This window comes from Podarcis melisellensis (assembly GCF_964234715.1).
Source record: "Podarcis melisellensis genome assembly, chromosome: 17".
NCBI classification, from domain to species: Eukaryota; Metazoa; Chordata; class Lepidosauria; order Squamata; family Lacertidae; genus Podarcis; species Podarcis melisellensis.
In genome coordinates, this window is record NC_138534.1 from 6,566,172 (window position 1) to 6,590,188 (window position 24,017).

The window sequence follows — 24,017 nt, forward strand, 5'->3', positions numbered from 1 at the left end:
TCTAAAAATAAAGATACAAAAAATTAATATAAATAACAGCAACAAAAAATCCCAAAACAAAAAAATTCCTTCCAGTAGCACCTTAAAGACCAACTAAGTTAGTTCTTGGTATGAGCTTTCATGTGCATGCACACTTCTTCAGATACACTGAAACAGAAGTTACCAGACCCTTCTATATAGTGAGAAGGTGGGGAGGGGTATTACTCAGAAGGGTGGTGGGAATGGGTGATTGGCAGATAGCTGTGATGAGCCTGTTGACGACTCTTAACGACTGCAATAGGTCTTACAGGAAAAGGAAGGGGTGAGAAGGTGAAAAATGGCTTTGTCATGTATAATGAGATAAGAATCCAATGTCTTTGTTCAGACCAGGTCTCTCCATGGTTTTAAGTTTGGTAATAAGTTGCAATTCAGCAGCTTCTCTTTCCAGTCTATTTCTGAAATTCCTTTGTAGTAAAACAGCTACTTTGAAATCTTGTATAGAATGTCCTGGGAGATTGAAGTGTTCTCCTACTGGTTTCTTTGTCTTGTGATTCCTGATGTCCGATTTATGTTCGTTTATTCTTTGGCGTAAGGTCTGGCCTGTTTGTCCAATATAGAGAGCTGAAGGACACTGTTGGCATTTGATGGCATACACAATGTTAGACGATGAGCAATTAAATAGTCCCGAGATGGTATGTGTGATGTTGTTGGGGCCAGTAATGGTGTTGTCCGAGTGTATGTGGCAGCAAAGTTGGCATCTGGGTTTATTGCAGGCTCTGGTGCCAGTGTCCGTGTTAAGTCTGGTTGTATTATTATTGTGGGTAATAACACCCCAGCCCAAGAGTCTGTTCATCAGCCTCAGCTTTTGTAGCTGGAGTCAGTCAGGTCTCCGCCGTCTCAGGCCAGTTGGGAAAAGCCTGCCAGGAAGGGAGCAAGTATTGCAGGACTCCCAGCCAAGATTCAAAGGGAGGTTTTGTCCTTGGAGGCCTCTGAAAGTGAGCTTGTCATCGCCAAGGAGCTCTGCTAAGCAACCAGCCTTCCCACAAGGTGGACAAGAGGCAAAAGAAAACTGTGCCTCTCGCAGAACAGATGCCCTGAAGGATGCAGGAGGTGGGTTGCTGTTACTATGGTGCAGAAGATGATGTCAACAGGGTGTAAGAGAATACTGCCCTGAACATCTGTCGCACACATGATTTCTGCAAGCGGGATTTTGTGCCTGTCTGAGCCTTTTAATAAAGAGATTAGAGCTCATTTGCAGAGTGAAAGGGAGGGATGAAGGACAGTTTCCTAGCCTTCCTGCGAGGCAGGCTCACTGGCCACCTCTCAATTGCTTTCTAATGTAAAATTTGCAACATCCTTCCAAGCCCTTCAAAGTAGATTACAACTTTGTGAGCCGTTTACCTGGCATTTCCCTAAGGAAAAGGCGACCCTGGCAACTTGGTCGGCTGACTGTTAAGGAACATTCTTCTTCCCAACTCCTTGAAAACCTAAACCCCTCACACAACGAAACTGTTTCAAATTCATGTGTGAAAAAAGCAGCAGGGAGAAGAGCAAATTAAGATCGATAAGCTAAAGTGTTCAGAGTGCTTCACATATATCACTGCAGTTACATTCATATCAACTCTGAATGGCAGGTTAATTACAATGGTAGCCAGCATGATGACCTCCATGTTACTGGACTACAATTCCCAGGGGAGTTAGTGGACTACAATTCCAAGGGGAGTTACTGGACTACAGTTCTTGGCCCTAGGAGTCCTCATAAGGGAGCTGGTCCTGGAGGAAGAGCTGAGCGGGGAGAGACTCCACCAGGCAAGGCCTTCTTCCACCTGCCTTGCCCATCCTCCATTCCCTGCTTCTCAATTTGTATTGTATTATTTTATGCACTGTTACTTGCCGTCTTTTTTATTGATTATAGCTTAGAAATTATTTATTGTAATTGTTAAGAGAGGGTTTCTGTTTAATTTTTATATGCTGATATTATTATTCTATACTATTCTAATGATTGTTGAATGTTACTTTATTTGATGTAGGTTGTTTGTTTTAAAGCTATACTTTATTATCACATTTTTGTATTGCATTAGATTGTTATAAGGTGTACATTCTTTGTTTCTTCAGTTTGTGAACTGCCTTGAGTATTGTAAGATAGAAAGACGGTATACAAATTAAAAGTGATGATGACGATGATCATCATCATCATCATCATTCTTGATCACTAGGGCCGAGGGGAGTTGAAAGACACATCACAAAGGCTGCCTTGAGTTCATACTATTCTTTCTTTCTTCTCTCTCTCTCTCTCTCTCTCTCTCTCTCTCTCTCTCTCTCTCTCTCTCTCTCTCTTTCTCTCTCTCTCTCTCCACACACACACACACACACACACAGGAATCAGAGGAGGGGAAGGGATGGGAGCAAATACAAAATAATAGCTTGAATTTTGGCTAACGAGTGTTGCCATAATTCATGGATTCTGGCTTGCAAGGCACCCTTGGGAGGAGACTGGTGCCAGCCCAAAACATTTTGCTGCCTGAGCAAAGTTGGCAGCAAGTTGGGGGGAGTAAACCGTACCCTGCATAATCCATCACATGATGGAGCACACCTACACTATTTGAATGGCAATGCTCATCAACTTGGGGTCAGTAGCCCCCTCAAATATTGGGGGGGCGGGCGAAGGGACCTTGACCCCTAGGAGTTGGCTCCTATGCCCCCAAGCAGTGGCGTAGCGTGGGTTGTCAGCACCCGGGGCAAGGCAAGTAATTTGCGCCCCCTAACCCGTGGATTTGCGCCCCCTAACCCATGGATGTGCACCCCCTAACCCCCCCTGCACCCCCCACGCTACGCCACTGCCCCCAAGCACTAGCTGCCTAAGGTGATGAGAAAGGACAGGAATGCCAAGGCTGCTTAATCTGTCCCTGCCAGGTCATTTCCCCCAGGGAAACCCAGCTTCTTCCTGCTACGCCCCCCCTGGAGTGGTTCCACCCCCCCACGGTTGCTGAAGTGGTTCCACCCCCCCACAGGTCACAAAGCAGAATTGCCTGGAAACCCCACTTCTTAAATGAAGTGTTTGGAAGCCAGGGCTGTTGGTTGGAAGTTAATCGGTTTATGATCAGATTACTAACTAATCCTTACGTAAAGGGACAACACTGAGTAGCAATGAGACATTACTATTTTCACCGTCAGGCGGCTGTAAGCTGCTTAGCCAACAGAGATACTTGGCTCTTCATTACAATATTTGCACCTTATGCATAATGAGTTATTAAGGACTGTCCATTGATATAATTCTGCAAGGGAAATATAATCACATCTATCAAAATTAAAATTAAGTAACCTTTTGGAACATACTCTTAGGTTATGTACACATTATATTCCAGACCCTCCAAGTGCCCCTATTTTCCAGGGACAGTCCCAGACTTACAGAAGCTGTCCTGGTTTCTGATTTGATCCTGGAATGTCCTGCTTTTTCTTAGGGCGTCCCTATTTTAATCAGAGAAATGTTGGAGGGTATGGAGTTATGCGACCCCTGAGCCAAGGAGATAAGTAATATACAGCCTTTAGAAAACATCTGAAGGCAGCCCTGTGTAGGAAGTGGAACACAAAGGCTTCTATTTGGACATTACGCATGTAATCTGTTTGTATTTCCTGTTCTCAATGTTGGTCCTTAATTGCTGCTTCTTCCGTATTGGCAAGATCCATGCTGGAGCTGCTTGGGTGTTGGCCAGGGACGAGGGGGTGAGTGAAGATCTATATCAGGAACAAGTGGGGAGTGAAGATGTACATTGGGAACAAGCAGGGGGATCAAGTCAACCTTACCTGATGGTTGAAGTGGGAATCAAAGGCCTTTGTGGGGGAAAGGGACTTGCTCTGAATCACATCAGGCAGAGCCCAGGACACCCCTGATGGCAGCCCCTGCCATTTCCAACCTAGGGATGGGAGGAGACCAGCAGTGCCTCCCATTCATGAAGAGGTATTGAGGGACGGTGCCAAGGAGGTGGTAGAGTCAGCCTCCAAGGAGTGCCCTGCAGTTGTTGTCGCCAGCAGCAGACAATGCATTCCTTGGCGGCCTGCTGCCCCTGTGGATGCTGCTGCCCGAGGCACTTGCTTCACCTTGCCTCATGGGTGAGCCAGCCCCGGCAAAAGCCCCAGCAAATTATGCAGCTGCCTGTCAGGATCCTTCTTTCTCCACCTCGATATGTGAAGATGTCATGCCAGGGAAAAGCATGATAGGCCTGAGGGTTTGTTTCTGCCTGACTTGAGGGATTCACTGTCTACCATGTCCTCATTAGTCTTGATTGGCATTCTCGAGGGGAATGATTGAAAGGCCAGGACTGAGAGGTTGAATTAAGGGACTCAGCAGAGGCTGGATATCAAGTAAGGAAGGTGGTATGTTGTTAGGACCCTCTCAATTTATTTACTCAAAAAATGGCCTTTTATCTTACCATTGTCTGATCCTGTTTTCTATTACTTTTTTGTTGTTCTTGTCATGTATATTGGGAGTGAGGGAAGATGTTAGGAGAACCACAGTTCTTCTGAACTGATGGAGAATAAATATGACCGCTCTTTTGGTCTCTGAAAACAGGAATGAATACCTAGGCTATTTCCATGCTAGGCAACAGCTGCAGTCCACAGAGGCCTTTTGCAGAGATAGGTTTCCCTTGAGCAAAGCTGGCTGGAAGATTCTCATGTATTATTTGGGGGTGAAGGCAAATGGCTGTGTTAGTGGCACTGAAGTGAGCTCCCTGGGGCGCAAGGCTGGGGAAAGTTTGTGGAGGTTCTGGGCTGCCCAGATGACCTGGCTGACATGGTCCAAAGAATAGCAGAGCACCAGCTTGGCTGCAGAAGTTGCCGGAAGTAGGCAAACAAAACACCACCCAACTGTCTTAGGGACTCCTCTCCAGATTTGTATAGGGTTTACTCCTTAGCCTTTTCGTCTCTTGAAGAGAAGAACCTGTGCAGGTTCTATAGTGGGTGCTACTGCAGTCTGCTGATCAGAAGTATTGCTCCAGTCTCTCCCCCAAAACACCCTCAGTTAATTTAGACAAGTTTTATCTTGTTTCAGTATTGGTCAACAACAGCAATGTATTGTCTAAAGGGAGTCCTCAGTATTTTTCCAGAGACTCTAAGCTGGATAAATCTGAACTGATAGAACAGCAAAACATTCACAGCAGGTGTGTTCAGTGAAGTGTAATTATTGGGGTTTTTAAAATGACAGCTTTATGGGCATTTATTTTTCTTGGTTTGCAATGGGAATATTGACTATGACTGTACATTATGGCATATGCATCATGTTTGCTGATGGGTCTGCAAATGAGATTTCTACTGATTGTGTCCATTCTTTTCATTCTTTTGATGTTTGATCAGTTTTAGGGGGAAACAAACCTTAGAGGAATGTCTCACCAATTGAGTGAAATTAACGCCAACAGCCTAGTCCTAGATATCTTTAGTGAAATGTATGTCTTGGAAAATATGCTTAGGATTGCAGCCTTGCAGGCAAAACATGTGCATGTTTACACCAAAGTAAGTAAGTGTATATGGGTGGCATGTAAGTAAGGGACACGGGTGGCACTGTGGTTTAAACCACAGAGCCTAGGGCTTGCCGATCAGAAGGTTGGCAGTTTGAATCCCCGTGACCGGGTGAGCTCCCGTTGTTTGGTCCCTGCTCCTGCCCACCTAGCAGTTCGAAAGCAAGTGCAAGTAGATAAATAGGTACCGCTCCGGAGGGAAGGTAAACGGCTCTGGTTCGCCAGAAGCGGCTTAGTCATGTTGGCCTCATGACCCGGAAGCTGTACGCCGGCTCCCTCGGCCAATAAAGCGAGATGAGCACCGCAACCCCAGAGTCGTCAGCAACTGGACCTAATGGTCAGGGGTCCCTTTACCTTTAAGTAAGTGTACATAGACTTTCAACTGTAACCCCCAAACTGCTATTCTTATTTATTACATTTATTGTTCTTTATTCATTGCCTATATCTATCTTTGAAGACGGTTATTATATCTCCTCTCAGCCACCCTTTCCCCAGGCTAAACATTTCCAGCTCCTCATAAGGCTTGGTTTCCAGACCCTTGATCACCTTGGTCGCCCTCCTTTGCACATTCCAACTTGTCAATATGCTGGAGATAGTATTCTAGGTGTGGTCTGGCCAAGGCAGAATAGAGTGGTATTATTACTTCCCTTGAGCTGGACACTAGACTGGACACTAGCCAAGTGTTGCCCATCTTATATTTGTGCAGCCAATTCTTCCTGCCTAAGTGACAACCTGACATTTGCCCGTATTGAAATTCATTTTGTTAGCTTGGGCCCAGTTCTCCAATCTGTTAAGGTCCTATTGCCTTCTGTATCCCTCCCAGATAGTAAGAAATGCCTTCAGCGAGACATCTTGGAAGAAATGGAAGCCAGTGTGCAGAGAGTTAACAAAATGTGGGGTCTATTAGACAGATGTGATCACCCAAAGCAATTTCATAGGGGGCTTTGTTTACCTCACCAAACAAATGTGTTTGAGGGAAAGGGGTTCAATTGCACATAGTTAAACTAGCAAGTAAAAGTAGTGATGAGTCCTCACATGGATTTCATTAATGGATTTCTTTGTTATAATTATACCCCAGCCATCCTCCAAGGAGCTCAGGGCATTGTTCTCCCCCTACCCATTTTATCATTACAACAGCCCTGAGAGGTTACCTTGCCAGAGTTAGACGCTGAGTGAGGATATGAACCTGCATCTCTCCAGTCCTAGACACTTTCACTTTCACTTTTGCACCAGACTGACTCTCATATAAATGGTTCATATAATGCAGGCTTCCTCAACCTCGGCCCTCTGGATGCTTTTGAGACTACAATTCCCATCACCCCTGACCACTGGTTCTGTTAGCTAGGGATGATGGGCGTTGTAGTCCCAAAACATCTGGAGGGCAAAGTTTGCCTCTGCCTGATACAGACTTTTGCCTTAGGCACACACTGGACAATTGGAGGACTACTGAGGGCTTCTTTTAAGCGCACGCTTAAGTTTCTCAGCTTGCTGCCATCAGTGATCTCATCCTCTCAGAGTACCTGTGCTCCACTCCTGCAACACCTGTCACAGTTAGCTAGTAACAATTTTATTGTGGAGCTTGACTATTTGCAAGGTGGCTGAACTGTTTCAGCTCTCAATCTGAAGGACAGAGCATACATGAGACCCTTATTCACCATAAGGTATTTGGTGGCTTGGAGCAAGCCATGCTTGCCTGGCTCAGTTTCCCCATCTGTAAAATGAACAAAGTAGGGATTTTGACAGACCATTGTTATGAGAGTGTCTCATGAGGGTTGTAAACAAACTTTTCAGACCCAGGATTGGCCTTTAATTGCAGCTTGCAATATGGGACCCACTATTAACTTTTTACCATGTATGATTGTCTGTCTTCAGCGAGAACAGTGAGACAGAATATTCAAAATAAAAATTGTCATTATCTTGGGACGGGGGTGGGGAATGTTATTCTATGGTGGTATTCCTGTTCCATTAGGAACTGGGCGAAAATCCAGAGCAGCATGTTTGCCAATTACAAAAAGCTTTTATGTTGGATTAGCCGTCTTGCTTTGATCAGTTTTAATTGGCCAATTAAAATTGTACAGTAATAAATTAGACATTTAATGAAGTTAACATTTTCACTTTACTATTTAGCACAGTTTATTGTTTGGAAACAAGCTCCTGGAGCACATGACTCAGCCGGGGAGGCACCCTTCCAAACTCCAATGAGCAATTGAGGAGGTCCGGGGGGGGGGGTTGTGGGCAGGGAGGCAGCAGTCTCAGAAATGGTGCCTTGCATGCAGCTGTCAACCCTTCGCAGAAACACCGAGCAATGCTCAGTGCGCCACTTCTGAGCTGGCCAGTGCCTTTCTCCCTAATAATAATAATAATAATAATAATTTATTATGTATATGCTGCATGTCTGACTGGGTTACCCCAGCCACTCTGGGCGGCTCCCAACAAAAAATAGTAAAAACACAATTACGATACACAATACAAAAATAATGGGCATCTTTCTTCTGCACCAAGCTGCCCTGGAAGAGGATTGTCAGACCTTTGCCTCAGCGTCTGCCCTTTTCCTGGTTCAGTAGGCCAGAGTAGCCGTGGCGAACCTTTGCACCAAGCCATGCCCACCTATATCTGAATGGTGTATGACATTAATGAAAGTCCTTATGTTCAAAAGAATTTCAGAGTGATGTACACAAAAAATAAATCAAAACACAGTAGTAATGAAATGCAATACAACTGTTTCAGAATACTATACAAAGTAGAGGTCCAGTACCATACAAAAGAATGTAAAAGCCATGTACAGTGGTACCTTGGGTTACAGACACTTCAGGTTACAGACGCTTCAGGTTACAGACTCTGCTAACCCAGAAATAGTACCTTGGGTTAAGAAATTTACCTCAGGATGAGAACAGAAATCTTGTGGTGGCAGCGGGAGGCCCCATTAGCTAAAGTGGTACCTCAGGTTAAGAACAGTTTCAGGTTAACAACAGACCTCCAGAACAAATTAAGTTCTTAACCCAAGGTACCACTGTACAAAAATAGAGATCAAATGTAAAAGAGATCAACAAAAATGAAAATCAGTGTAGCTCAAATGCAATTCTTTTTTTAAAAAATGAACAATATACTACATTGGATTTACGGAAGAGGAAAGGGTGTGATGGCCTTATCCTTGCCCTTTTTGCCAACTGATCTGGAAGCAAAATTAAAATTAATGGTGAGGCTAATTCCACACAGACACACTCATGTGGATACCCTCCCTGTCTACTTCATCATGACCAGAACTCTCTCCACTGGCTCTCACAAGAAGCATGCTCTGTTCCCAGACCCTCATTATTTTGTGCAAGGGATTCAAGGTGTGGGGCAGGGCTCCCTGCCAAAAGCTGCAGGAGGTTTGCAAGGAGCATATATCAGCTGATCTGCAACATCAGCAAAGCACTGTGCATATGCAAATGCCTGTCATCTGTAGTGTTTGCAAAACTGCATTTGCAAGCGTGGTTTGACTTCAAACTATGCAAGAAAAGGAAAACTCACCTGTCCAAAGGGCCTGCTGGAGTTAGGGGATGCTTGGGTCCAGTCCGCTGGCTGGATCCAGTTCCTGGCCCCAGGGACTATAAGCAAAACTATTTGAAGGCATTCGGACTGTGGGCCTACTGAAGTGGGCACTAAAATGGTAGCCTCACTATTAAGTTTGGCTTGACAACCACTTAAAATGACTTCCTCTAGCCAGACCCACCAACTTGCACTTGGGAAAAGTTTTGAAAAGACTTATATTGAATTCTCGTCTCCTGGTCCATCAGACTTGCCCTAAGCCAGTTAAATGCTGTACCTGTTATTAACACAGTCCAAATTTTCCTGACTATTGGGAAGGCTTAGGGTTTTAGTTCTTTAGATGAGACACTACTGGTGTATTTGTACTACTTGTTGTACTTAAAATATACCCTCGGAGGATAAGTGAAAGCAAGCATGCATTCCAGCAGCAGGCAGAATGGATTCTTTTGTTGCACTCCTTTATCAAAGACCGTAACCGACCAGGGACCAGCTAGATGCAGTGATCAAGATCTCTGATCATGTCTCCTGCATAGCAATAGGAGTTCCAAATTATTAATTCAAAGCTTTCTAAATCACCCTTCAGGATACAGCACACAGCAATGACACTCACACAGCGATATACAATATTCCAGAGTAGAAGCATAATAGTATATATTAAACCACATTTCTGTACATTGTACTTCTATTACCTTTAGTGGCAGTGCCTATCAAAGAACAGAGACGTGCCCCAATGACTCTGTCTGAGGCTGTAATCCTTTACCTATTTACTATAACACCAATTGAACTTAATAGGAGTTGCTTCTGAGTAGACATGCATAGGATAGTGCAATGAGAAAGGTTAAAATGCCTTTGATTTTGTTTTAGACTACCGGTAGGGTTCATTTGATTGAAAAGCACATGCACACAAAAACCACCCGCAGAGAAATATTGATATAAGAAAACTGAAGCTCTATGAAATAAGTTTATGTCCCTAAGTGCATTGGGTCTAACGCCATGTGCATTTAATACATGTCTACAAACACAGAAAACAGAAAACAAACCCATACACAAATTCGCAAACCTACACTTTAAATGCCGTTCTTTAAATCAGCACACCCTCTAATTTACCTAGCTGTCAAAAAAGGAAAGCTATCAAGCAGACTGGCCACTAGGAGTGCTATAGCAGATGGCCCTAAACTGATAGTACCCATTAATATTCAGAGATGTGTGTCTTCCAGAAGTAATAAGTATCTCCATACTTTATGAATGGGAACACAAGAATCATGAATGAAATATTTTATTTATGAATAGAACTCAAACCAAAAGTCTCAATATTGTACACAGAGTGAACCAGAGTGGCTTAGGGAGCTGTGTTTCACCTGTCTTTGCCCCAGCATCATGTTCCTGACCTGCCAATAGGTAGCTGCCAAAAGGAACTGTCAAATGGGCAATACCAGCTGGCCGGGGACTCGACAAAGGGAAGGGTAGTCATCTGTGCCTGCAGGGGGGTATGTTTAAGTAAGACTGCAATAAATGAAATAAGGCTTGCACTAGTTAAAATTTCAAGAGGAAATGCAAATAAGTATCAAAATGCAAGAGACACCCAGAGACTTGTAATTCAAAATATCTCGATAGACAGGTTGCAAATAATGTACCTCCTTTTTTGTTATGTTTCTGTTATGTTTTGTAGGTGGGTTGTTTTTTTTGTACTGTAATGGGTTGGGCAAAATCTGAACTTTAAAAAGATGCTGCGCACAGTGATTGGAGTCTCTCTTGTCACTGGAAGTGAACCGTGTTGCAGCAGACCAAATAAAGGATCAGACTTACCAGCCACTCTGCTTTTACTCAGTGCTTTTCTTCTAGGAAAAAGGGTGCCAGTATTGCGGACCCTTGAGCACCTCCAGGGAAAAAAGCACTGCTTTTACTTAACCTGGTTTCCGTCTTCGATTTTACTAAGACCACTGAGTGAACATTAAGGGAACACAAGTCCCTTGAGCAGGGTTGAGGGGCAAAGGAAATCCCTGATTTTTATAACAATCGGGACTATTGCCAATGCATCCATAGAACTAAATCATAAGCAAAGAACTTTGCCGACATCTCCTGAACCTTGTTTCCAAATCTCAGAGTCTACTCTGTCTCATGCTGTGCTAGGGGGGAAAAAGAGAACCAACAAGCTGCTCTCCATTAAGCTGGAGGGAGGGGGAAGAGCAAAATGAGAAAGGAAACCAGGGAACAAGCCTATTTATTCTCCTCTCAGTTTTATTACAAGAGTGATTTCCTAGCTCAAGAGAAGAGAGGCCCAATGGGCCTGCTGGTGTTATTCTATGATTGAAAACTTGCAGAAAAGTGAGGGAAGGGCTGAGCAAGGCTATGGCAAGGAGTCAGCCCTTTCTCTCCCCATTCCCTTTTCTGGCTAACGGTAAAAAAATAAGCTCACCCAGATGATCTTAGAACAGGGGTTGTCAGGTTTTATTGGTGACCCAGAGTTCGAGCCACCATTTTAATAAAACAGTAAGCATCTAACCCTCCCAGAAGAAATCTTGTAGGGAAACGTTTGCAGGTACCTTCTAAGGAAATTCTGTGAAATGAGAATAAGTGTGCTGTGACCATCTTGCGTAGTTTCCCCTGCTATTGAGGAATGCTCCCTGTTGTTATTAGACAGCAACAACATTGATGTGTACACGTGCTTGTGCGTAACATCCATATTGTGTGGCGAGTTCCCACTCACCCCAGGTAGAAATAATGACACATGACACAATTATTAAGGTTAATGGGCTAAAAAAGGCCACATCTTTATTGGTTACAGGTGATGAGCAGTATTGGCTTAGGATTGGACCTACCCAACTATATCTGACTCCAGCCCATCTGCTTGAAGTCCGGGAAGGGTTAACCCCGGTAGGAGGAGTCCTGCTGATGCACATCAACTAGAAGCTCCCCTGGGGTCACAGATAGGAGGCATGCCTTAGGCCCTAACCTCCCTGGGCTTCGGACAGGGCCACTCCCCCCAGAATCCTTTAACGGACTACCCTTCAAAATGCAGGGCAGGTGATGGTGCTGCCTCCCCTTTTTCCATCTACAGAACTATTCCAATGCCTAACCGCCAATATCCAGAAAGTTGTGACAATTTGCTACGAGGTAGGCAAAAACCAAGTGGCTGGTGCCAATTTGCCAAGTGGAAAGATTCCTACCAGGCCCCTCTACGGCGACCATCCAAGGTCCATAGCAAGGTCAGAGGAAGCAAACCTTAAAGGGCAGGAGGGTGGAAAAAATGGAGTAGCTGGTGAGTGGGCAAAGAGGGAGATCCCCAGCCGCGTCCTGCCTTTAAAGCGGCAGGCTACACCCCCGGAGCAAGCCAATTGGCCGGCCAGGGGGTGACGCGGCCAGGAATCCCCCCCCAATCGTGCAGGGGCTGGCCTCCCACCCCCTGAGCACGTGGTGGGGCCGTGAAGCCCCCAACCCCACCTCCTCCCTAAGGCGGAAGTGGCTTTGTGTGATCTCCAAGATCAGGACCAGCAGGACATACAGTAAACATCTTCCTGCTGTATGCATAAGGTTGTGGTGGTGGCTGTCTGTCCAAAAGGGCTGGTGACCCAGTGGTGGATTTATGGTGTGTGGGGCCTTCAGCTTAGCCCTTTTGGGGGGCCCTATTTGTTTCTTGAAATAAATGTTCCTGTGTCAAAATTAGGGCTGCATGAGATGACTTTACTTATTGGCTAAAAGCACTGACAAGTGGGAACAGTCAGACTGATTCATTTAAGAGAAATTACTTAGAGGGGTACCTGCAGATTATGCTTCATAACTTTCTAGGAGGGCTAGAGATTTGCTTGCTTGTTTGCTTGCTTATTTATTTATAAGATAGTTCAGAGTCTGACGCCTCTGTTCAGGGTTGCCAGTGAAGGCCTTCGTGGGGCCTGGGGTGGTGACCCCCACCCTAATGAATCTACCTCCATTGACTTTAGTTGAGCTGTAAGGAAAATGTAGACTGGAAACAGTGCAACACACTAAAACACTAGAATTCAACAATGGCAATTCATTCTTTGTAGTCACATTTCAAAGGTATCCTATCAGTTAACAATGTATACCAATATCTTGGATGCTCCTCAGCCACAGGGGTCCCTAATTCTGGGCATACATATCAATCTGCCACTGATGTGACCGCTGCTTAGAGGCAGCAGATGTTGACATAACACTTGTTTGGGCCAATTTCTCAGCTGTATTCTGGTTCCAGAAATGGCTCTTGTTCCCTCAGACTTTGGTGTAACCTGATGCCTGAACAGCATCTAAACAGCCCCATATGGATCTATATACCTAAAGACAGAGCTGTAGCGGTTGGGCGGGGGGAGGGGTTAGCCAGGTTTTTTGTGGGAATGTTCAGGGTGGCAGGAGAGGATATATTGTTTATTAATATCCTTCCTAACTTGCGCTAGCAAGTTCCTTTACTTAGCAGAGTTTACATTCCCCTTTTCACGCACAGCAGATAGCTGGTTGCAGGCTTGTGTAAGCCTCTCCCTATTATACAATTCAGTCTGTCTCAGATTGAATTGTATAGTTCCTGGTAAATTCCCTTTAATCCCTCTTAAAAGAATAAAGATACGACAATCTTATTTAAAGTCAATGAAAGAAGTTTACTCACATCAGTTCACAGTTGGATTCCTGAAGGCATAAAGGTAAAGGGACCCCTGACCATTAGGTCCAGTCATGGCCGACTCTGGGGTTGCGGCGCTCATCTCGCTTTATTGGTCACAAGAGCCGGTGTACAGCTTCCGGGTCATGTGGCCAGCATGACTAAGCCGCTTCTGGTGAACCAGAGCAGCACACAGAAACGCCGTTTACCTTCCCACCAGAGCGGTCCCTATTTATCTACTTGCACTTTGATGTGTTTCCGAACTGCTAGGTTGGCAGGAGCAGGGACTGAGCAATGGGAGCTCACTCCGTCGTGGGGATTCGAATTGCTGACCTTCTGATCGGCATGTCCTAGGCTCTGTGGTTTAACTCACAGCACCACCCACGTCCCTTCCAGAAGGCATACTTAGTTACAAAAATGTACATGTGAATCTACCCCATATGGGGGAATAGTTCCAGTGCTTATGCTAGCTGAAAGCAGTCCCTAGCTAAAAAGCTGGTCCAATGAAGAAGGAAGTCAAAGAAGAGAGTGCTGCATGACTCTTCCTTTTTGTTACCTGGGCAGGTAAGGTCACACCCACCTCTAGTCACATGCAAGGAAGGATACTCCAGTCCAGGAAGAAACAGGAAGTTTCAGCTGGCTGGACCAACATCCCCTTGCATGTCCACTCTAGGAAAAGATTGTTGTATTTGATTGCTCCCAGTGGATTACAACCCACATTTTTGCCCTGGGTGAAGCTTCCAGAGCGGCGCTATTGAGACTTCCAATCTACGTACGTGTGTGTGTGTGTGTGTGCAAATGCACATGGGGTGGGTGTGTGCCAAACTGGGTCTTTGTTCCGATTGAAATAAAGCCTACTTTCGCCCCTGCTGAAGACTTCATATAGACTTCATGGCTTCAACACTGGCCAACTTTTCTCTTTCCCCACCTGTCATTGCTTTGTTTATCATCTAGCTTGATGAAAAAGTGCTGGAGAAATACTGTAAATAAAAAAGCTTGCACACTATTTTCTTATATTTGGCCTGATAGAGGTATTGCCTTAATATGTACTTTGGAATTCACCTATCTAAGACGTCCAGCTAATTAAAGAGGTACATTTGAAGTGCCTGCGTGAACGATGTACATTGCCTTGAGTTGCTGGGATGAAAGGCAAAAGTGAAACAAGCAAATAACACAATGGATGCTGTCACTGGCATTTTGCAGCATTTAACGGCACCCTGTTGTCCCATCATGGTCAGGCCGCAGTGCTGCTTGCCAAATGAGGAATGAACAAAGGTGGGCTTAGGAATTACATTTCCAAACCCAATTCATATCTCAGCTTGGTAGAGGGGAGAAATTTGATACAGATTAAAGGGGAACAGGGACGTGGGTGGCGCTGTGCGTTAAACCAGTGTGCTGCTTGGGCTTGCCGATCCAAAGGTCGCTGGTTTGAATCCCCGCAATGGGGAAAGCTTCCGTTGTTCAGTCCCAGCTCCTGCCAACCTAGCAGTTCAAAAGCATGCCAGTGCAAGTAGATAAATACGTACCGCTCCAGCAGGAAGGTAAATGGCGTTTATGTGCGCAGCTCTGGTTTCACCAGAAGCGGCTTAGTCATGCTGGCCACATGACCTGGAAAACTGTCTACGGAAGTGGACAAACGCTGGCTCCCTCGGCATGTAAAGTGAGATGAGCGCCGCAACCTCAGAGTCGTTCGTGACCGGACTTAATTGTCAGAGGTTCCTTTACCTTTAAAGGGGAACTACCAAATTCACATTTGAAACAAAGGCACCCTTAAAATTCACACATATTCACACTTATTCAAACTTTGCAGTAAAGTTATTTTTTTTAAATGATATTTTATTAAGTTTCACAAAAAATTAACAACAATAAAAATTAACAAAAATCACCAAAAACAAAATAAAAAGAAAATAAAAACATAAAAAAGAAAACTCTGTTTCAAATCAATACCCTTCCAAATCTTATTTTCCTTGCTTCCACCCGCCTTCCTTTCATGTATTCCACTTTAAAATTAGTTCAGCAATTATCATATTATTCAAGTTCATCCTTTATCCTTCTCTTTATACTCTTATTTATCTTAATCACTAGAACCCCTTCGTTTCATTTACAGTGCCCTTAACATTTATAAATTTTACAATGTTTTTAAACTTTAAACTTCTTCCAGTCCTCTTCCACTTGCTCTTCTCCTTGATCTCGGATTCTGCCGGTCATTTCTGCTAGTTCCATATAGTCTATAACTTGCATCTGCCATTCTTCCAGGGTGGGTAGGTCTTGTGTCTTCCAGTGCTTTGCGATGAGTATTCTTGCTGCTGCTGTGGCATCAAACTTTGCAGTAAAGTTATGCAACCAACCAATGTTTTACAAAACATTACAACAGCATACAAAAATGCATTATATTAGGGGAAAGTGAGAGAACCAAAACTGACAGTTCTTTCTATTCCTAAATTCAGCTTTATCTTGCCTGTTTATATCCATACCAGGCAAACTGAGCCTGCACTATATAGCTCTTAAGTTTCTGAAACCCTGTTGAATGGAGTAACCCAATTCCCACCCCTCTCCCTCTTCTCCTCTGCAGAAGCCCAAGGACACATTGGACCCCAGCTGGTGCAGCCGCTCCTACACTTCCTCCAACATGCTGGGTGCCGACCTGCGTCGGGGACGTAGACGCCTCTCCTCCAGCCTGCAAGTCCCACCCTGGAAGCCCATAGACAGAGCGCGCTCACCAGAGCCCGACAATGTCCAGCGGCCAACTACTCTCCCACTACGAATCCCTCCACGAATTTCTATCACCCATGCTGACCCGGACAGGTAAGGCAAAGGGAGATAGTGAAGCAGGGGTGCTGTGTTATTGAAGAGCAAGTGTGCCGGTGGACATCCTACAGATCTGAGATGCCAGTACATAGAGAATATAAGGGATGGTTATTTGCTGTGTTGCATTTGGAGCTCCTGGGAGGAGAGGATTGGGAGTGACCTCTGTAATAATGTGAGGGCAGGCATCCAGCAAAAGAGTTGTGGAAATTGTTTCCCCGCTACACCTGTGTCTCGTTCGTATGTAAAAACTTTGCTACCATATAATCAGCATATAATTTACATGGAATCTCTGGATCTACAAACGGCCAACAAAGGTAGGTTAGAAATTCAATTGCAGACTTATGTTCACATCTGGTGGGGGTGTAAAAATGTATAATTTTTTGCCAAAGGATGTTTAAGGAGATAACAGAAATCACTGGGTTAAAGCTGACCGAAAGTTCCGAAGTTGCATTATTATCAATTTACGATGGGGTGGAAGGTTCACAGGCTATGAAGGACTTGCTCACAAATCTATTGGCAGCTGCACAAGTTGTTATAGCTAGGAAATGGAAGGAGCAAGCAGAGTATAAAATGGAAGAATGGTATAAAGAGGTGTGGGATATAGCTATTAATGATAAATTAACATGTGCCATTAAGGTAAGATGGGGAATATGCAGGAGAAATTATTTCGAGGAGATATGGAGGGTGTTTGTAGAATCTGTACTGTTAAAACGGAAAGAGGTCAAACCATCACAAGAGGTGTTGAAATTTTGGGAGGTTGGATAGTTATAATGGAATGGTCTCTGGGGTGAGGTGCACATTTTTATTCTTATTTATTTATTCTTATTACTTTGGCAAAATAAAAAAAATCATTAAAAAAGAAAGAAATTCAATTGCACATTACGGGAGAAATTTCATCTTTTAAGTTTGCTTGCTAGTGGCCCAAACCCTTACTAAGCCCAAACAGTCCACTGCATATGATGTCAATAAACACTGTCTGGTTGCAGTTAAGAAAGAACAGAATTGATGCATCAATCCTGGCCTCTGATTCCACTATCAGCATCAGCTTCTGTTCATGTTTGCTGAGGAGAAGTTCTGGGACTTGCTTCCTCTTCTTCAGCCAGGCTGTCAAAGTTGTGGAGAGATGCTTAGATGGTTGTTGTTGTTGTTTAGTCGTTTAGTTGTGTCCGACTCTTCGTGACCCCCTGGACCAGAGCACGCCAGGCACTCCTGTCTTCCACTGCCTCCCGCAGCTTGGTCAAATTCATGCTGGTAGCTTCGAGAACACTGTCCAACCATCTCGTCCTCTGTCATCACCTTCTTCTTGTGCCCTCAATCTTTCCCAACATCAGGGTCTTTTCCAGGGAGTCTTCTCTTCTCATGAGGTGGCCAAAGTATTGGAGCCTCAGCTTCATGATCTGTCCTTCAAGTGAGCACCCAGGGCTGATTTCTTTAAGAATGGAAGGTTTGATCTTCTTGCAGTCCATGGGACTCTCAAGAGTCTCCTCCAGCACCATAATTCAAAAGCATCAATTCTTCGGCGATCAGTCTTCTTTATGGTCCAGCTCTCACTTCCATACATCACTAGCTTAGATGGTAGTTCAGATAAATAACCGGGGAAGAGTACAGAGTTGGATTCTTTTGAGTTGGCCTAGTTCACACATCACAGTAAACTGTAATTAATGGTTTACTGCAGGCATGTCCAAAGTCTGTTTCGGGGGTCTAATCCAGCCTGCTGGTCAGTTTAATCCGGCCCCTGTGCCAGTTTGTTTCCTGGGGTAAAATCCTAAAAAAACCTCAACAACTTCAACCCTTAAAAAAGGTCAACAACTGGTTGGCCCTTTGGTCGACCCTCACGGCCCTTCACTTCATCAAATCTGGCCCACTTTGAAAAATGTTTGGACACCACTGGTTTACTGTGAATGAACCTGCTTTACTTCTCCCCAGGAAGAAGTTTTTGCATTATATCTGAACCGAGGTTGTGGCTTGTTTCAGTGAAGCAAACAGTAACCTCTGGTTCAGACGTAACACAGCCAGGGATCGTGGTTTGTTTCCCGGCAGGAAGAAGACAAGCAAGGAATGGTTAACCCATTAGCTATGGCTAATGAAGCTGGCTCAGCTAGCCCTGGCCCCAAGAGCTCAGACCTCCTCCTCCTCTTCTAGGCTGTGATACACCCATTATATCCATTTGTTTATTATTATCAAATGATGAATATATATTAGGATGTTTTTTGAGCTGCTCTTGTTGAAATGTAAGTTCTTAATAATGCTAAATCTCTTTTCTTTGCGATTCCCATTTCGTTGAGTCCAAGTTTGTTTACCTGTGTTTTGCTCTGGCATTTAAGAAACTCCACCCACTTCTCTTCATATGGTTTCTAAACACCTTAGCTAGTACATACTGTAGTGAGTTGCCAGGGGTGGGGGGGGTAGTAGCCTGCATGATTCTCAGGTCCCTGCTGATTCCTGGGGTCCTGGATCCAGCAAGGCTTAAAATCTAATGGAGGATCCCATTGTTGAACTAGCCACTTAGCTTCTTGATGTGTTAATGGGCCTAACTAAGCATGGTTGCTAGTATAAGAAAGCAAGTGGCTCACCTGGCTGATAGAGAGAAGGACAATAGCCAGAGCAATGTATGAGAGAGAACTGGACAAGAAGCAGGCAGAAGCCAGAGGGCGAGAGTCATGCTTGATTTCTGCTGGAATCCAAGGCTATGACTATAGGAGAAGCAAGACCTATTGGGGTGTTGATGCTGTGAGCGCCTCCATCATAGGGTCAGGTTGTATATATGTGTAAATAAACCATATATCATAAAGACACCTCATTTCAAGGAAACTCAACCCTGGGCATCATGCTATCGTGACCTGCTTGGAGACTAGGGAGACGTGCAACATTATTAACACTATACCTCAATTAGATGTAAAAGGAAGACTTTGACAAGGTTGCCATCCAAGCAGAAAAAAGCAACTTGGATGGAGTTTATTTTCGGTTGAACCCGTTGTTAAAAATTATATTTATTTATTTTTAAGTATTCTGCCTCTGGAGTGATTCAAAGAGTTCAAGTCCCAGGCCGTTTTCAGGTGCCAGAACTTTTGATGCCAGGAGTTGTGGGTAACTGCAGGCACTGGTGGTGTCAGCCTAACCTTTGCCCAGGTGAGCAGAGTGGGGCTATGGTAAATAGAGTGTTGATAGTGCAGTTCAGAATAGGACTCCTTGAATGAGAAGCTAGTTGCTGCTTTGAGCAGCAGCATACCTGAATGGATTGAGGCCAGTACTGGATGACCGGGGTGGGGGAGACTTGGAATGAAATTTCGTGGGTATCTCAGTTGTGGCCCCTGCAAGGCAGCCATTAGAAATTGTTTGTGTGCTCTCTTTTATTTCAAAGAGAGGTGGTAGATTCATAGAGTTGGAAGGGATCCCAAGGATCATCTAGTCCAACCCCCTGAAATGCAGGAATCTCAGCAGAAAAAGAATGTTTTCTCCCTCCTCTTCTTTGTGTGCTCACTACACACATCAGACCATTAGGGTTAATCCAGAGAGATTTACGATTAAATCTGCCTCTGAACTTCCCAACCACACCATCTGCATTAAGTGGCTTATTCAGATCAGAGATATACATTTCCCTGTGACAGAAATTCCCTTTAAAACCTCCTTCATCTCCTTAACTTCCCTCCCTCTCAAGCCACCATTCCAGAGGGGGAATGGATTCCATAATCCTCTGTGTGATGATCTCCTCTTTGATAATCTCCTGTTTGCTGTGCTCTGAGGGAGCTTTGAGCCCAAAGCCAATGCTGAAAACATCTCAGCCCAAGGATCATGATTAGTTTAGTACTACTGGCAAGCCAGGTGCCCCGACCTTATATTTGTGCATTTCTGCCTAAGTGTAGATCCTGACATTTATCCCTATTGAAATTCATTTTGTTAGTTCTCCAATCGTTTAAGGTCATCTTGAATCCTGATTCTGTCTTCTGCTGCATTAGCTACTTTCATGGGAAAGGCAATATTAATTGCATCATAGACATTCACACAGGGCCGGCCCATCCATGAGACAGGGTCTCACACAGCAGGAGTCACAGCAACAGTCGCAGATCCCAGTGTAGATCTTTATTCCTCCCCCCCCTTCCTCTGTGTGTGTGTGTGTGTGTGTGTGTGTGTGTGAGAGAGAGAGAGAGAGAGAGAGAGAGAGAGAGAGAGAGAGAGAGAGAGAGAGATTAATTTAGGAATTTGAACTGCTAGACTGGCAGGAGCTGGGATAGAGCAACAGGAGCTCACCCTGTCACGGGGATTCGAGCCGCCAACCTTCTGATCAGCGAGCCCAAGAGGCTCAGTGGTTTAGACCCAGGACCATCTTAAGCATATCCGGCACCATGGGTGCAAAGCTCCCTCCGGTGCCCTCCCCCCGCCCCGTTTACCAGAGTTTTTTAGGAAGGACGGTGCCGGCGGGGCTGGAGGAGGCGGGCAGCGGCTGGAGGGCAGCTCCTCCGGTGGGGAAGAGGCAGAGGCTGGACGCAGTGTCTCTCAGCTCAGTTGGCACTTCGTGCCGCGGTGGCCACGGCAGATGGAGGCTCCGGGCATTGCATGGCAGAGGTGGGCTAGGGCGGCAAGCTGATGCCGGGAGGCGCCGCGTCCAGCCTCCACCTCTTCCCTGGCACCTTCCAGAACTTGGCGCCCTGGCGCCCCGCGCCACTAGCCTCTATGGGTAAGACGCCCCTGTTTAGACCACAGCGTGCCGCAACCCCATAGTCACCTTTGACTGGCCTTAACCGTGCAGGGGTCCTTTACCTTTTACCTTTTAGTTTAGGAATACACCAGAAATAGTTACCAGCATGGTTGGGAAAGAAATAGGAATCATATGCTTTTCGGATTGCTATGCAGTGACTGGTGTGTATACAGTGGTACCTCGGGATACAGACGCTTCAGGTTACAGACTCCGCTAACCCAGAAATAGTACCTCAGGTTAAAAATTTTGCTTCAGGATGAGAACAGAAATTGTGGGGTGGCAGCACAGTGGCAACGGGAGGCCCCATTAGCTAAAGTGGAGTCTCAGGTTAAGAACAGTTTCAGGTTCAGAACAGACCTCCAGAACGAATTAAATTCTTAACCTGAGGTACCATAGTACATTGTTTATAGTTATGTGGAGGGCCAGGAAAGAAATTAAAGCGTTGAGGAAGTAGTGGCCATGGAAAGTAACAGAAAATGACAATTGATCCACCGCCCACCCCCAAACACTGAAACAAATCGTCTACAGCCCCAGTGGAGATGTTTGGAGCTGCATTTCCCTGAATTTACAGGGGGGAAGCCTTGAGACTGGTGCTGTTTGAAGGCTAACATCATTTGGACTACACAAATCAAATGGGACCACAAACGGCTGTATACTCCTGTGTATTTGCTAAGTGTACCTTACAATGTTGTGGCAGCCACCTCCATCACCCTCTTATTAAGGGCCGAGTTCCATGTGGCAGCACAGCCCGCGTGCATTTTCATTCCTCATGCCTGCATCTGCACTACGCTGCATGAGCTGCATTCTGTTCCTGGCTTTGCCCCCTCCAGTTTTGGCAAGAACTTGTCGGAAAGATAACGTTCTGGCTTAGCCACAAAAGAACTCTGGCGGTCTGCAAATCTGCTGGATTGCTTGCTATTCTTTTACCATTGTGAGGCACAAAGGCATCAGAGTTAAGATGGTGATTATCAATAATGGGGTGCATTTTGGATTCCCAACTAACTGCCACGCAACAGATCTTGTGTCTTAATGCTATGCAATTATAGCGAGCAGCATATGCCATCATTAGCACTCCCTGGTGTGCTGGGGAAGGGGGTATTAGCTAAAAGCATGCTTATTTTTAGAAGGTCCTTTAAATGTTTCTTTTTTGAAAGAAAACACCCATAAATAGTCCTTTAGTCCCCAAGAGCCCTATTAGTTGAAGCAGCATGATGCGCCCTGAGATTAGTATTAATGTGCAGCCCACTTTATAAACTAATCTGGGAATTGTCTTTTTTACACTAGAGGAATATATGCTCAGCATTGACTTCTCTAAAGCTGCAGTCCTATGCACATTTCCCGGGAGTAAGCAGAAAGGAAAACCTTGGAAGAGTCTCAGGCTTCGTGTCACTGCACTATCATAGCCGCTGTTTTAAGGGCCTCTTCCACATTATATGTTTGGAGGCACACCTGTGATAAGGGACAAAAAGTGTTTTTCAGTCTGAGGGTGGCATTCCCTCACGAACCTTTCAGGGGCTGGATGACTATGGTGCAACTTGAATAAAATATTGGAGGGGCCCAGATAATCTTCTTTTTAAAAAATATTATTAATTTTCCATTTAAACATATATAACCACATCATTATTATCCACTTTACCTCTTTGGCTCTATTGACTTCCTTCCCGCCCACCTCTTGGCTTTCAAAATTAGCCTTTATATCACAGTATTTTATATATTTTCTAATTCTAATAAGACTCATCACAAAATACCTCAACATTTAAATAAATGTAGAAAGGTAAATAAATTCTCATTACAAGTCTTCAGATACCCCTACTAGTGTTGTTGATGGTTTACAATGATCTTTCAAATATTGTATAAATTTACTCCAGTCTTTTTGGAAAACTTGATCATGCTGTTTTGGGATTTCCCCCGTCAGCTTCGCCAGTTCTGCCAAGTCCATCATTTTCATCTGCCACTCTTCTTTCATTGGTACTTCTTGCTGTTTCCATTTTTGGGCTAAAAGGGTTCTTGCCGCTGCTGTTGCATACATGAACAGTCTTTTATCTTTTTTTGGTATCTCTTCACCTACTATACCCAGTAAAAAGGCTTCTGGTTTTTTAACAAAAGTGTTTTTAAACATTTTCTTTAACTCGTTATTTATCATTTCCCAGAAAGCCTTTAGGAGGGGCCCAGATAATCAGTCACAAGATGTGGCACACATACACACCCCATTTGAATGGCAATGCCTATCAATTTGGGAGGCTTTGCCCCCCGAATATTTTATTGGGAGTGAAGGGACTTGAGCCCCTAGGAATTGGCTCCTCTGCTTTTCTGGATGGGGCCAGAGACATACATGACTCTTAACTTTCTCCATAGGCAACATACCAGCCAAGTGGATGTCAGAGGTTTCTACCAGGGTTCTCCTCCAGCCAACAGATTTGGCGAGCTCTGGTGGATCAGTACTCTACTTGCCCTCCTGGACTAGCCTCAACTGGTTTTCTTAATAGCAAAGCTGGAGATTATATTTTAGGTGGTATACCAGGTAAAAGAAAAAAGTCAATAGAAGTTAAATTGCATAGCATCAGCTAGTGGTTGGAGGAAATGTTACCCTCAACCAGATGCAGGCGACAGGAATTCATTTCTCTCCAGTTTCATTATCCTGTTTTTGAAGGGCTCAATTTGCAATTCTCATTAAAAAAAAACCAACATCTAATAATCCTGTGTTGGTCTATAAGGGGGGAGGGAATCCAAAGTCCATAGTGGGATTTTGCAAGCATTCATGTGCTCAGAGAGTGAGCTGCAGGCAGTCTTTTGTTTCTCCTGCACTGACGTTCCAGGATGTGTGATGGTCACCTGTCTATGTTACCGGGTGGATCTTGCTCTGTAATATACTGTTTGTCACTCAGAC

The 24,017-nt window shown here is 44.7% G+C and overlaps 1 protein-coding gene across 1 annotated transcript in view; it reads left to right on the forward strand.

Moving 5' to 3' along the window:
• The window catches only part of PDE4A (phosphodiesterase 4A), a 367,213-nt gene that overhangs the window by 17,635 nt on the left and 325,561 nt on the right, over positions 1–24,017 (forward strand). Inside the window, exon 2 of the mRNA XM_081894065.1 lies at positions 16,199–16,431. Within this exon, the coding sequence (XP_081750191.1) occupies positions 16,256–16,431 (176 nt within the window). The 5' untranslated portion in view covers positions 16,199–16,255. The remainder of the gene's footprint in view (positions 1–16,198; positions 16,432–24,017) is intronic.